The sequence below is a fragment of the Rhineura floridana genome, chromosome 1, assembly GCF_030035675.1.
Source record: "Rhineura floridana isolate rRhiFlo1 chromosome 1, rRhiFlo1.hap2, whole genome shotgun sequence".
Taxonomy (NCBI): Eukaryota; Metazoa; Chordata; class Lepidosauria; order Squamata; family Rhineuridae; genus Rhineura; species Rhineura floridana.
In genome coordinates, this window is record NC_084480.1 from 312,488,541 (window position 1) to 312,504,765 (window position 16,225).

Genomic DNA, 16,225 nt, shown 5'->3' on the forward strand with positions numbered 1-16,225 from the left:
AAGTGGCTCTTTGTATTGGGAGGAAATCCACATTGGTGCCAATGGGGGATTTCTTCCCAATGCAAATAGCAACTTCAGGGAAAGGATTTTCATCAGGATCACAGCAAGGGAGAAAAGGATTAAACTCCCCCTTCACACTTGCTGCAATCCCAATAATTATCAGTCCTCCCTCAGCAACTGCTGTTTGCACTTTGGGGGAGAAAAAACACTTGCAGGTGAAATGGCAAGGTGCATTTAATTTCACATTTAATTTGGCCTTAAGAAGGCTTGTAAGTATATCCAAAATTTCCATGGCAAAGAGAGGGCTGATGGAACTAATATGATGAGAGCCGTCAGGCTTAGGGAGGTATATAAATGAAATTAAATAAATAAAATAAATAAATAAATATGTAAGTATGAAAGAGACTGAACCTCAACAACCAGGAAGAGGCATGGCTGAATGCTTCTCAATGCATTGCTTGCACACAGAAAGCTAGCTGTCCAACCTACCTTTTGTTTTGACATTCTTGCTTTCTTTTAAGTGCAAGGATTTGTTTTTAGATTGTTAAAAAAAAGCAATAATAGCAGAACATTCGCTCATGTGAACCCCATTTGTAGTGCTAAGTTTCACAGGGCTAGTTAAGTGTATGTCCTAATTTATTGTACGTTAAGGGATGGAGAACCTGTGCTCCCCCTCCCCCAGAAGTTACTGGACTCCAACTCTCATCAGCACAAGCCAGAATGGTCCATGGTCAAGGATGATGGGAGATGCAGTTCAAGAACATCTGGAAGGCTACAGGTTCCCCATCCTTGCTAAACCAATATTGCTGAACCTGAATAGCCAAAGCCTTCAAGAGTTGGCTTGATTCATGTAAGTTCTTTGTGCAGGGTTAGCCCCTGTTTTTAGTCCAGATTGCAACCAGTGAATTATTATTAGCATCAGCAATATATGTGGGGCTTACTGGGTAACATTAGGGCCAACAGAAGCTGCAATACTACTACAACATTTATTATTACAGCTACTGCTGAACTAAAATATCTAGGGCTGTACACCAGATTTGGCCGAGGCCCAAGCCCATTCAGAGGTTTTTGAGTGTTGGCCGAGTTGAGTTCAGACCATCACAGATTGCTACAGGTTGGATGGATGACCCGAAGTGATCTGGGGCTGTTGGAGGGAGGGGAGGGGCATTTGTCAGAGAGAAGAGACTGCCATGGCTCTCCTCTCTGACTGAACGCCACCCCACAGGATCACTGGTTCTGGTCATCAGCTGATGAGCAGCAGCAGTGATCTGGCAGGTTGCGGGTACTGGTTCTGAAAGTAAGCCGCTTGCAATGCAGTACTGTGTAGGATCGGTGCCTCCGTTCAACAACTGTTGAGCCAAGGGCGTGATCCCACAGAGTGCAAGGTGCTATCTTGCAAGAAGCTTTCCTTCAGAAAAGTATCTTGCAAGCCAGCATCGCACAGGATTGCTTCTTCCACTCATGAGCTGAGGGAGCAATCTGGTGGGGTGCTGTTTTGCAAGGGGGTTTCCTGCAGGAAAATCCCTTGCAAACCAGCATTGTGCAGATTTGGTTCCTTGGATCAACAGCTGACCCTGCTTTGGATTGGGAGAGGAGAAGGAGATGCAAAATAGCACTTGCATCCCGCAACTTATTCAGGAGTAGCTCAGACCTGGAGCAGGTGGTCCTGATGCCATCGCTGGATTGAAGCCATTGGATGGATCAGGGGTCTGTGCACAGCCCTAATAATAACAAGAAAATGTTAGGGATGGGTGGATCTGTCAACTCTGCTTTCTCTCAGTTTCTCATCTTTCCAATCTGAATTTTTCACAACATTTTTGCGTCAGGTTTTTTTTCCAAGTCCTCATGAAAATTCAGTAGCCTTTTAGATTGCAATTCTCCTAATATTCTTTTTTTGCATGCAGTTTTGTCTAATATTTTGAAATTTGTGTTAGTAATTTTCTCTAGTGTAATGCATTTTGTATGTTTTTGTCACTAATAACATACACCTTTGGGTTAAAAAAAAGTTTGGATAACTGCATTACAACATTTGAAACAGTGTGAATTTTGGTAGCTGCTTTTTGGTTCATGTATTGTTTTAAAGATACAGAAGACCTCTTGGACGCTGGGCCTGGCAACCGTCTTCCGTATCTTTAAAAGTTGTGCAAGGGGAAGGGAGAATTCCACCTTGTGGTTTTTCCCATTACAGGGTTGCAAGAACACCTGCACTTGGCTGACTTTCTCTTCTCCTAAAGATACAGGATCAGTCTCAGGCCAGGAACCTGGCAACCCTATGCCTGAATCCTTTTGTTTAGACTCAGTTATAAATTTAAATGCTTTAATTAATTAGTTTTTGTGCAATTATATATTAATGTAGAGAGTCAAACCATATTACAAAATCAAGTGGAGCATGTCTTCAGCCACCCTTATATGAATATGGCAGTGCAATCCCAGGTATGCCTACTCAGGAGTAAACAGCAGTGAGTTCAGTGGGCTTGCTCCCAATGAAAGTATGTATAGGATTGCAGCCTTCTAGAAACATATACAGCAGGGATGGGGAACCTGTGGCCCTCCAGTCATCCAGTTCTGGACATTGCACTTTGAGAACGATGCAGACAAACTGGAGCGGGTTCAGAGGAGGGCAACACGTATGATCATTGGACTGGAAACAAAGCTCCATGAGGAGACACTGAAAGGACTGGGCATGTTTAGCCTTGAGAAGAGAAGACTGAGGGGAGATATGATAGCACTCTTCAAGTACTCTTCAAGGGCCAGGATCTCTTCTTGATCATTCCAGAGTGCAGAACACGGCATAATGGGCTCAAGTTACAGGAAGCCAAATTTGGGTGAACATCAGAAAAAACCTCCTGTTATAGCAGCAGTACAGGAATGGAACCAATTCCCTAGGGAGGTGGTGGGCTGTCCAACACTGGAAGCCTTCAAGAGCAGGTGGTTAGCCACCTGTCAGGGATGCTTTAAGTTGGGTTCCTGTATTGAGCAGGGAGCTGGACTCGATGGCCTTATAGGCCCCTTCCAACTCTGCTATTGTATGATTCTATGTTGCTGTACTACAACTCCCATAAACCTTGCCCATTGGCTGTGCTGACTGGGGCTGATGGGAACTGTAGTCAAGCAACACCTGGAGGGCCACACAATTCTCCAGTCCTGATATACAGTGTAGTCCCAATTCAGCCAGATCAACCTGTGAAGTGTGCACTTAGCTATGCAGAGAAAGTACCGTACACACGTGGACTTCCTGGTTGGTGCCATCTGGTGTGGCACATCTAGTTCCTGATTCTGGATCAGTGCTTGCTGGGTGTTAAACATGACATCTCTGTAAAGATTTCACACCAGGCCTTTGTTGGAGTAGAGAGAACAACAACCAAGTGGGGAAAAAATATGAGAATGTAAAGAGGGAGAGATGTGATTAAGGAAGCATAGCAGAGGGAATTAACCTCCAGAGTGAACAGGCCAGGCTGGGATTAAACAAGCCTTATTAATGATGCAAACTTTTATAAAGCCGAGAAGTTCTTAATTATGGAAACCAAGGAGCATCCTGTTTCAATTAATAAATATCAGCTGGAGATGGTAAGGTCACAGGAAAACAAGGAAAGCTGGACTCCAAATGGGACGCTCTGAGAGCCAAATGAAATGCCGAAGGGCCTCCCAAGGGGCATCACATGGAACATTGTTCCTTTCCATCTCTGTATCCCAAATACAAGAGGTTTTTTTTGTTAGAGGTGTGGCTCTTTTCGACAGTTCTGGAGTCTTGCTCTGTGGCTTTCAAGAAATGGAAATGGACAGCCTTCAAGTCAATCCCGACTTATGGCGACCCTACGAATGGGGTTTTCATGGTAAGCAGTGTTCAGCTGTGGTTTACCATTGCCTTCCTCTGAGGCTGAGAGACCCAAGGTCACCCAGTAAGCTTCATGGCTGTATGGGGATTCAAACCCTAGTCCAGCACCTTAACCACTATGCCACACTGGCTCTCTCCCTATGGCTTTGGAGCTCATAAAATACTTGGGATGACTGGATGGGTGGAAGCCACAAAAGGGATTAAACTGGGCATATGATCTTCCTTTCTCTGGGCAAGTAGTGCTCTCTCTATTTTGGTAGGAAGATTTTGATTCCAGATGTGCAAATCCCAACATGCCTGCTCCAGGGCTAGACCTAATAGAAGGTCAGCCGAAAGAGAATCTTTGGGCTCAGGGTGGTTGTGGTGTCTGTATTTCAGTGGAAGAGCATATGCCTCCACCGCTGGAGATGATTGCTGTGGGGAAAAATGCCCCCTCCAGCCTGCCGACATCTCCCTTTTGTGCATGATATGGCATGCACAATTTTGGTTATGTAATGATCCACACTTGGAGAATGAGTATGCTATTAGTCTATGGGATGAAATCCTAAGGAGCACGCCATTCTGCCTTTGTTCTGTAAATGCCTATAATATAGCATGCAGTTCTGTAAATGTTACACAATTACATTATTCATCTTTCCTGATGATATTTAAAGTGTCACCCCTTTGTGGAACAGGATGAACCAAAGAGTTCCTACCCTTAAGCACTCTTTGTCCAGAAGGAGCTTTCCTTTCATCAGACTGATGGCCTCGGAGCGTCCCATCATCTTGCACCAAGCTCACTTCAAACTGGGGAAATGATGTGTTAAAATAGCAAAGGAGAAAGAGTGGAGCATCAGAGAGATAAGGCAAAGAGACAACGGAGGGAGGGAAGCTCCAGGAACGAACCTGAAAAGGGAAAAGGAAAGAATCAGACAACGACGAGATTCCTGTAATCCTTGTACGGAAAGGAGCAGCAGAAATGCCATGATGGCTCTTTGAGGCTAAGGTTGCAAGAGAAAGGGGGACATCTGGGACACTCGTGGGGAGGGAGCTTGAACAAAAATTAGGACACCCTCACTCTTCCCTAACATAGGATGGTCAAGAAGTTTGGGGAGTGACGAGATGAAATGAATTCATGCACTACTATTAAGGTCACTTTCAGATGATCTGCTTATGAAGCTTGTTTGTGGGGAGGTTAGGCATCGTTCTGTCAAGCAAGCATCATTCCATGCTTTCTGGTGCATTTCCCCATCTGTTTTCCTTATGGCAAAAAGTTCAGTCTTTGGGGGAAGCGGGTTTATTGTGCAAGACCCCCAAATCAACTTTAATTGTGCATTCCGAAATTGCTGGTATCTGAAAATAGCAACAGTCTGGAAGTGCCCTTAGTGATACATCATAAGAATGTAAAAAGAGCCTGCTGGATTAGGCCAGTGGCCCTGACCTATCTAATCCAGCATCCTGTTCTCACAGTGGACAACTAGATGCCTGGGAGAAGCCCTCAAGTAGGAACTGAGTGCAGCAACATTCTCCCCTCCTGTGGTTTCCAGCAACGGGTATCCAGAAGCATACTGGCTCTGACAGTGGAGGTAGAACATAGCCGTGATATCTAGTAGCCATAGATTGCCTTATCATTAATGTCTTTGTGAAATCCTATTTTAAAACCATCCGAGTTGGTGGCTGCCACTGCCGCTTGTTTCTATGCTCTGTGTAAAGCAGGACCTTCTTTTGTCTGTTCTGAATCTTCCAAAATTCAGCTACATTGGACGGCCATGAATTTTAATGTTATGAGGGAGAAAAAGTTTTTATCTGTCCACTTTCTCCATGCCGTGCATAATTTTATACACTTCTGTCATATCTAGGGTTGCCAGGTTCAGGGCCTGAGACTCCCAAGAGGTCTTCTGTATCTTTAAAAGTTGTGCAGGGGGAAGGGAGAATTCCGCCTTGTGGTTTTTCCCATTACAGGGTTGCAAGAACACCTGCACTTGGCTGACTTTCTCTTCTCCTAAAGATACAGGAGCAGTCTCAGGCCCTGAACCTGGCAACCCTAGTCATATCGTATATGGAGCAGAGAGCGACAACAGCTCTCCTTTGCTTAGGGTAATAAAGTGCATGTGAGGGACTTGTCTCTAGTGGTCCCCGGGTTGTGGAATGACTTCCCCTCTAGGATGTGTCTTGTGCCATCACTATATGATTTTTGACAATTGGTCAGGATCTACCTCTTTGCCCAGGCCGGAGGTTGAGTGGATATCTTCTCTCCTGCAGCATCGCTGCGGACAACTGTTCTGCGCTGCTGTTTTGTTATTGTGATCTTGGCTGTTTTTGTGGTTTTATTTTAATGTTTGTAATGTAACCTGTATTTGCTTTTAATGGTGATATTTTGGTAACCTGCCCTAGGAGCACTTGGCGAAGGAGCATTTATTGTAAGTAAGTAATAAATAAATAAAACAGCCACAAATGAATGCACGATGGGAGCAACGCAGGAGAACTAAAAGTGTCCCCCCTTCTTCTGATCTTTTAAAAAAAATATTTCTAGAAGTATTTATATACAAACATTTATATACAAAACATTAGGGTGATGTACAGAAACATAAAATACTCTAAAAGCAATATGAAGCGATCGCTGAAATGACTGGGAGCCCAGTGCTGCGTGGGCACACTGGCAGGAACAGCGGATTGGCTCCACCAGATTCTGCGCTAGGGGTGGAAAGATATGTCTGTTTCAGTTCTCTCCGTTTCTCATTTTTCCAACATGAAATACATTTCTGCAGCAATCTGCGATTTTTTTTAAAAAATCTCATGAAAATTCTCCACCATTTTAGTGCAAATTTCTCCAAATTTATAGAATAGATAATAGAAAGTATCCGTTAACATTTCAGGTTTTGATAAAAGGACACATTTCTGCAAGCCATTTCTCATCATTTCATGCCTTTTTGCATGTTATTTTCACTCATGTATTCATTTTTATGCACACTTTCCTCTAATATATGCATTTTTGTAAATGTTATTTAGTTGGCAAACTGCATACCAAAATTCTAATAAATGCAAATTTCAAAGGATGGCTGCTTTTCGGTTCTCATATTGTTTTGGAAATTGCAAATTTGATAACTTCTGCTTGAAATGCGAACTGAATCGAAATTCTCACCCATCCCTAGTCCTCACACGGTGCTGACCTCTCTGCTGCCTTGTCCCCCCCTCCCCCCAAAAGGTAGCAACACAGCTGCTGGGAGGCACTCTTATTGTGTCTTATTCTGAGCCTAATAGAGAAGAATTAGCCTGACAATAGCGGTGCCTATTGGTCCCTTGTCTTCTTTCTGTGCCTTTAAGTGCCACGTAATAGGCATGAGCTCAATCACTAGCGATTCATGAAAAGTCACTTTGCTTGATGCTTTGCTGTTGTATAGCTGCTAAAAGGCACATTAGTCCTGCCAGAAAGAAGGAATGAGCAAATAAACCAATATAAGATCTAAAATCCCTACTCAGTGATCTAGGAGCTTTACACTTTCAGTGGCAAACCGCAGCCCAGATTGCTCCAGAGTAGACCCATTGAGCTCTTTGCAACCCATCCAGATTTTCAGCAGGCACTGAAAAAGTTGAAATAAGCAAGAAGGAATAAATACCAGAATCCCAGCATAGGCTAAGCCAGGCAAGATGAGATTTTAATGTCATTTTAATGGCAGCACCTCATGCTAATATATGTTCTGGGTAATGATGCTATTTAGATATATGGCATGGATATATTCACATGTATCAGTCTGCATGTCTCTCAGACCAGTGGCAAAAGGGCTCTGTAAACAGCCAGGATGGAAGAGAAGAGAGCAGAGGAAGGAAGGTTCTTAATAGGCAGGCAGCCTGGGAAGGGTGGCCAAATCTTTTGTTGCTGGTGCTGTTCCTGATCCTCAAGCCAAATCCTAGCACAAGGAAATGAAGAAGATGATTTCCTCTACCACCACCCCTGAGATAAAATGATGGAAAAGCCTTCTCCTCAATTTGTATGTGTTATGATGTTGTTAAGGGCCCAGGAAAATGTTTTTTAACTAGCTTGTTTTATTACATATTTTAATTAAGGATGTTTTAATGTTCTGAATTACTTGTAGTTGCAAATTTTAAATTTGTATGCGTTTTATCATTGATTTGATGTTGTAAACCGCTTAGAAGCCATTTTGGCATGCAAGCGGTATATAAATGAATCAACAACAACCACCACAATTCATATTATGTGTTTGTTCTCTGAAGCAGGGGTGGGGCCCTGCAGTTCTCCAGATATTTTGAACTCCAACTCCCATCAGGCTTAACCAGGATGGCCAATGGTCAGGGATGATGGAATCTGAAGTCTGAAAGCATATGAAGGTCCAAAGGTTTCCCCTTCCTTTTTTTAATGCATGCAGGTGTTGCTGATTTCTCTGAATGATGCATCAGCAGGAAGGCAAGACATAGATTTTGTGTAGGTATCAAGCTCCATGGTAGCATGGCTCCTGAACAGCTGTGGAACCTGATCACATATCACAATCAGTTTGGTAAAATGGGGGAGGGGCCTTCTGAACACAGAAATACTAGGTATTAGCCACTTCAGGTCTTTGCCTGAACCTGCAACTGCTGTATCTGTGGGAGGGGGGGCATGCACACAAGTGCCGCCAGTCGTGTAGTGGCAAATCCAGACGTGCAGGGTCCCTTCATGATGGTCACAGTCACACACACACCCTTTTTTGCTCTTGGGTTGAGAATGAGATCCTTGTTAATGCCTTCTCCCACAACAACAGACATCTCTATAAGCCAAACAGCATGAAAAGGGAGAAGGTTAGCTACTCAAAAGAGTCTTCTCAGTGGCTGACTCACCTCCTTTCACTCTGATCAGCTCCAATCAGCAGGAAAGAACAAGGAAGCATGTTAGAAGACTCTTCTCAGTGGCTAACACACAACCCTTTCATGCTGATGGGCTCATGGGATGCTGGAGAAATAGGGACCCTGCTTCCAAAAAAGTAGGGGGTCTAAGACCCCCCGAGACCCTGGACGACTACACCCATGCCCACCACAAACATTGTCATGCACAGCATCTCATGCGCTTAGTCCCCGACGTTCACTGTGTTACATAAGAAAGGTCTGCAGCGGCTTCTACAGACATTTTGCTTCGATGCAAAATATCAGTTTCTCGGTTTTCCAGTCTTAAATTCAGCTTTCCACATTTCTGCAGGAATTTGCTTTTTGAAAAATCCTCATGGAAATTATTCAGCATTTTAGTGTGATTTCTCCTAATACATATGTTTGCGAGCAATTTCTCCTAATATAAAGGATTTCTGTGTGATATTTCGCTATTATTTTTAGGTACACTTTCTGCTAATATATGCATTTTTGCAAACATTGTTTGGTTCGAAGACTGCATCATACACTTCAGATGTATGATTTTCGAAGGGTGCCTGTGTTTCAGTTCTTGTATTGTTTTGGAAAGTGTGAAGCTGATAGATTGGGCTTTCAATGCAAACTGAATCAAATTTCTCCCCCATCCCTAAATGCAACAGCTTGTGGAGTCATTTTTGTCAGAGGCCCAATCGCATGGAGGATTCTACATGTATACAAATGAATGTGAGTAGAAGCACTGTGCAGACCTACCCCATTCAACAAGGGAGGTCAGGCACCATGATGTGTGCAAGTATGTTGGGGGTGATAGTTGTGTGCATGCCCCTTGCCCCATCCTGCTATCAAGAGGGGCAGTCCATGATCTGGGCATGCGGGAAAGATTCCTCTACAGCTTTTATGAGTCCTTTCCCTTTTCTGACTGGGCACATGCAGCATGGCACACCATTATCTTTAGCAAGAGCAGGGATGGTTCCAGATTTGTGCAAAGTCCCTCTTGGGATTATCTGGCTGCAGGTCGCCCTAGTGATCCAAATGGCACTGAACAAATGTGTCTAGCCAACCTTTTAATTACTTTCAATTCCCTCTATGCAGCATCAGTCTCAGTCACTGTAGGAAATTAAAATAGCAGCCAGATCCAGATGCCTGCCACTGCTCAGCCAGCTGGATCAGAATTTTTTTTTAAATTCATCAGCAGTAAGTCCTGCTGGGGCAGATGCCCACTGCTGACAACTGCCCTGAATCATGTGCAGATCCTATATACACATCCCTTGTTGTGCCCCTTAGCTTCAGAAGAGCTACCTATCTCCTGCTCAGTAGTAGGAAGTATGAGAGTGTTTCACTTAAAAAGGTTGTATCAGCCTCTGTGGAGCTTCTTTCCTAAACTATGGCAACAGCATAGACAGCAACAGCAAGGAACATTATTACTATCAATACTACTACTACTACTACTACTACTACTACTATTACTACTATTATTACTACTACTATTACTACTACTGCTACTACTACTACTGCTACTACTATTACTACTACTACTATTACTACTACTACTACTACTACTACTATTACTACTATTACTACTACTACTACTATTACTACTACTACTACTACTATTACTATTACTACTATTACTACTACTACTACTATTACTACTACTACTACTATTACTACTACTATTACTACTACTACTACTACTACTACTACTATTACTACTACTATTTTAGTACCAAAATAGGCTTTTAAGTGGTTTACAAATATATAAAACAATTACAGGCACCTGGTTGGCCACTGTGAGAACAGGATGCTGGACTAGATGGGCCACTGGCCTGATCCAGCAGGCTCTTCTTATGTTCTTATGTACATAAGCATTACCATATAAGCACCTAAAATACAATAACTAACACAACAATCATTTTATTAGTATTATTTTCATCGTCGTCGTTTATTTATTCAAACCTGGCTCAGTGCCAAAGCAGACTTCCAAGAGGTTTACAAATATAAAAAGCAATTACATAACCATTAAAATATAAACATTCATAGTTACAATACCCCGACACACACAAAAATTATATTTTTCCTTATTATTAATTAATTAATATATGGCTTGTGCTACTTCTAAGTGGTTTACAAATAGAAAAACCAGCCACACGTGTGTTAAAATATAAACATCCATAAAGAAAGTACACAATGAAACAATGGCATTAGGACATTAACATACAAACACCCATAATTACAACATATGCGTTACAGTTGCACTTGATTTAGAGGCAAGCAAGACACCATATAGATTGCACTGGGCCACACATAAGTGGCAAAAGCATAGCCAGTGGAGATTAGGGATGTGCTCAAATTTTGCAAAATTCAAATTTGAAACTGGATTTCCTATTTATTCCCTTTTTTTATTATTCTGGTGGATCGGGTTTTTACCTAGTGGGTTTTTTTTCTAGTGGGTTTTCCCCGATTTAAAAAAAAAACACCTTAAACATATTGATATTAATATTGACATTTTCCTCCAAATATCAATATTAATGTCCCTCAAGATATAGATATTAATATTTTATTTAAATATTGTTGTTTTTTTAAAAAAACTATGGAAAATCAATATTTTGAAAAATATGTATATTAATATTGATATTTTTGTGGAAGAAAACACAAATCGGTATTTATAGCAAATAGCGAACATTGATCCCTGACGAAGTGGTACTGGAAAGAAGTTTGAAGGAGCAAAAACAGAACCAGCACCAAAATGCAGATCACATCCCTAGTGGAGATGGGCCCCTGGTGTCCTGAGTTCCACATGGCCTGATTGCCTCACACAGCTCCTATCCTATGCAATCTGATGGGCTGAGAATCTCAAAAGTTGGACACCGCATGAAAGCCTTAGGAATTTAAGGCAATGAGATTTATACAATGTATAATTAATCGCATCAGCAGCTGATGTTTATTTATATAGCATCCCTCTCACTTTGCACCAACTGCAGCTTCAGGTGCTTTGCATTAAAAAGATATATTAAAAACACATTAACATTGGTTTGAAAGCAATATTTTAATGTCGTAAAGGCAGAGAGATGACTTAATTTCCTAAAAGCCCCTAGAATTGGGGGGGGGGGGAGAAGTGGTCCAAATTCTTTTTAAAGAGTAGAAAACCGAAGATGGCTGGCTAGAAAGTGTGAGTTTTGCATGGCAGGGCCTGCTGCGACATCAAAGTCCTGATCATCTGTTGACTGCAGGTGTGGTGTGGGAAGGATCTCCAGAAAGAGTTTGTGGGTGACTGGATGAGAAGCTGAATGTAAACCTGAATCACTCATGGCGAAAAATACATCATCATCATCAGTCCTTTTTTTGTGATGGTGGTCACCAGTGCAGAGGACCAACACCTCTTTTCTGTAGCCCAGTCCATGGCACTTACGTAACAGCATCTCATTCTTTATCAAAAAATCCCACTGATGATGGTGATGATTAATCACCTTCCATACACATCTCAATACAATCATAACAGTAATAAAAATACATATCTGAGATTCTGCAAAATGTGGGAGTGTGTGAAACTCTTTGGGGCTTCCCACTGAAAGCTACTTTAAGAACATAAGAAGAGCCTGGCTGCTGGATCAGGCCAAAGACCCTCTAGTCTATCGTCGTAGAAGGCGCCCATCTCACAGTGGGCAATCAGATGCCCCAGCAAGAAGCCCACAAGCAGGACCTGAGTGCAAGAAGCACTCTCCCCATTTGTGACTCATTGAGAACTCAGGACACCTGCACAGTAGTTGGCAATCCAGTTCTCATGGTGGAAGAGAACGGGATTGCCATAATGTAATGTGTTATGTGCTCATTGTGTATACAGGTTCCTCATCTCTTTTTCTCAGAGAGAGAGAAATCACACGTGTATAAGAGAATGTGAGAATGTATCTCCCTAGGGAACACGTTTGTCTCCTGGCTCCTACAAAAGCATGGCTGGTGACAGGTTTACATTTAATAATTTCACCCTACGTTATCAATGTTCTCTGTCTAGAGATTGCAAATCACACATTATATCAGCTGTGAATGGGTCTTTACCTTGGTAGGTTCCTCAGTGTAGAACTAACACACTCCAGAAATCCCTGTTTGAGGTTCCCATTGTAAAAGAGAGAGAGAAGTAAACTGAGATTATATACAGTCATTTCTTCATCCTGGGCACAGGGTTGCCACCTGGCAAATGTCTGGCACTGCCTCATAGCAGCTTTAAGCAAATCACTGCATAACTCCTCCCAAAACATTATAATCCACTAAGGGACAGGCAAATCTGTTAATTTCAGTTCTTTTCAGTTTTTTATTTTTCCAGTCTTCCATTCTCCACATCAGTTCACTTTTTTTAAAAAATAAAAGAAAGTCCTCATAAAATCCATCAGCATTTTCACGCTAACTTCTAATACACACATTTTTGTACACAGTTTTCCCTAAATCACACATTTTTTGCAGAGCAATTTTCCGCAGTACAATGCATTTTTGGTATGTTATTCATTTTTGCATGCTTTACTCCAGTATATGCATTTTAGTATACATTACTAAATGTACATTACTAAATAGCATTGCATTTCAAAAAACATTTCACAAGGTGACTATGTTTCGGTTCGTGCAAATTCAGTGGGTTTGCCTTTAAATACAAACTGAATCAAATCTCTCTCCCATTGCAACTCTTTAGTGCCTTACGGAGGCAAAATACCCTCTGATCTCAGCAGGCCCCCCGCTACATACCTCAGGAGGTGGGTGCTCCAATGGATTCCCTTCAAAACTGCATGAACAGTAATTCGAGCCCCAGTCCAAATTAACCAGCTGACCAAAATTTGATGGGAGAACCTTTAGATTGTTATGGCCTAGCCAGAGAGTCCTCAAGGCCTTTAAAGAGCAGATTCCCCTTGGCAGGTGTTTGAGAGAATTAAAAAGCAGCAGCAGCGTCTCCAGTTTCTGTAGCTGGTGAATGGTGTCAGGGATGGTGCTGATGTGGTTATCAGTAACATCTAAGAAAACAAGGTTCCTCAGCTGACAAATGGCTGCAGGAAGCTGTGCCAGGCTGTTGTTAGCCAAATGGAGGCTGCGGAGTTTCTGAAGGCTTTCTACTTCCTCGGGCAGAGAAGTTAAGCTGTTGTTGCTGAGAGTGAGCCTTTCCAACTTGGTTAAGGAGCCAATCTCAACAGGAACGTCTTTCAAGTTGTTGGAGTCTAGGTAGAGCAGGGTCAGGTTCTTCAAGTGACCAATCTTATGAGGGATGAGATCCATCCTATATCTTAGGCAGCTCTCTCGTTCTGGGCTCATCTCCAAAACTTGCAATCCTTCCAGCGCAAAGAGCTGATGAGGCACAGATATCAATTCTTTGCCTTCTAATTTGAGTTTTTTCCTACCTTTGCATTGAGGATCATGTTCTATTAGGTATTTCCATTGCTGGTCGGCACTGAAGAAGGGCAAAGGGGAGTTGCAGGCTAGTTTCATCCTTCTGACTGCAGCAACAGGAGAGAAAAGGTCATAGTCCAACCTCACCTCCTCTCGAGACTTTTATCAGCCTGGCTCTCAGTCTGTCTGAATTCTCCTTGCTTTAGCAGAGCAAATACAGAGCCTTTAGGTTGCTCAGCTACGTCTAGAAGGTAAACACTTGTGTCTCTGGAGAGTCAAAATCTTTAGTATAGCTCCTGACAGAGTACACAGCCAAGCCTACACTGGGCCCTTTATTTAAATAAAGTGAACTTTCATTTCCCTCCACACTGAAACTACAGTTCTGTATTCTTGCCATCTGTCATTGCTTGCCTATTTTTATGCAACCTGAAAGTGAGGGCTGATTCTCCCTCCCTCAGAGGCCTGATTCAAAATGTCTTAGTATCACTGGAAATGGCAGTGGCTTTAAGAGACATTTTTTTCTTTCTGGCATGGAATCACAAGGAGGCTATGTTGTTCATCCAATTGTCTCTGTGTTATTTATAGTGTGAGGCAGACACAGGATGCAGCCCCTCTCCCAGCCATGAGAAATAAAACAGCCAACCACAATTTATGAGTGAAAACTGGCTACAAATTTATTGACTACAGCAAGTAAGTGGGGTTGGCAGGGCGAGGATCCACTTTTATTGCAACAGCCCTTGTTGCGGGAATGTTTGTCTCTCATCTAGCAGCTGGGTAACCACCCTTGGGTGTTAGCCAGCATTAGATCCTCATTAGGGTTGTCAGGTGTCTGGTTTTCACCCAGAGACTCCGTTTTTTGGGGGGGAGGGTCTTCTCCAGGTCTCTGGGTGAGTCACCTTAATCTCCAGACTTAGCTTTCATTTTTTTAAAAATTAAGTTTCTAGGTGGTCTGGTTCAAAATATATAAACCAAAATGTCAAACCCCCCCCACACAAATTCTGTTAGTACCAGCTGCTCTAATCCCTACCCTTTCACGTTTTTAGCCAATACGTGAAGTCAGGATTGTGATTGACAAGATTTGTTGACCCCCAGGCAATACCTAAACCCCATTTCAAGTTCTGAGAACAGTTTGCTTTTCCTGCTTGTTTCACATCAGGAATTCAGTAAATATATAGCTTTCAGCAGCATAAAGAGTACTTTCTCTATACAGGATTGAGGCTTCTGAGTAAACATGCAAAGGATTGCACTACAATAGAACATCACAGCAGGAGCTTTGATGGCATACGCAGTAAACAATTTTAGTTATAATTATAGTAGGGATTTTTTAAATTACTTGCAAAAATGGCATATTATACATTTTACCTTTCAAATAATTTTTGAACAGAAAGTATACATACAGCAGTACTATACTTTTCTAATTAAGGAGACAAACAAGTTTAAATTTTACTGGACTGTTGAAGAAGGCGGTTTATTTGTCTTAGTCATAACCTGTTTTGAAAACCTTCCCAATATGAAGCTTTTCTGGGAGTAAAGCTGCAATGCTAATTTCACATACCTGGGAGTTAACCCCACTGAATTCAGTAAGACTTACTTTTGAGTAGACATGGTTAGGGTTGTGCTGAAAATCAGTGGGACTTTTGAGTGAACATAGAAAAGGATTGTTGTAAAATCGTTCTCTCCCCTCCAATTCTTTTTTTAAGCAGTTAGGCAGGGCTCACTTAGGTGTCACTGCTTTTATTTGTCAGGAAACTAATACTTTAAAAAAATGTTCTGCAATGGCCAACTGGTTTTGACAATAAACTATTATATGGGGTTATGTATTTTTACATATCCAGTGTGTGTGTGTATGCAATATTTCCAACAACCCTGTGAGGTAGGGCTGGAAACCAAGGCAGCTTACAAGAAATAAAGCCATTTATAATCCAATAACCATAAAACAAGTATAAAACAGTTGCAAAACAGCTTAAAGTGGCATGATTTTGAATTTTGGGTTGAGTGAGTGAAGTTCCTTATCACTGAATTGCAGTCCTGTGCATGTTTCCTTGTTTGAGTAAGCCCCATTGAATACATTGGGACTTGCTTCTGCGTGAACATGCATAGTATTGCACTATAAATATGTTTACAAGTTATGTAAATAATAAACATATTTGACATTCATGCTTATATAAATATTTCCTCATATTATGACTCAATATG

At 41.9% G+C, this 16,225-nt stretch overlaps 1 protein-coding gene across 1 annotated transcript; it reads right to left on the reverse strand.

Annotated features, from left to right (window-relative positions):
- Positions 1-13,339: 13,339 nt before the first annotated feature.
- LOC133377613 (leucine-rich repeat protein SHOC-2-like) lies at positions 13,340-14,355 on the reverse strand. The gene has a single exon (XM_061611990.1). It carries the CDS (start codon positions 14,126-14,128, stop codon positions 13,340-13,342), a length of 789 nt encoding a protein of 262 aa, XP_061467974.1. The 5' UTR covers positions 14,129-14,355.
- Positions 14,356-16,225: the final 1,870 nt, after the last annotated feature.

Bases quoted from the DNA above. Each gene is read 5' to 3' on its own strand.
- LOC133377613 (XM_061611990.1), bottom strand. From the start codon at position 14,128: ATGAAACTAGCCTGCAACTCCCCTTTGCCCTTCTTCAGTGCCGACCAG.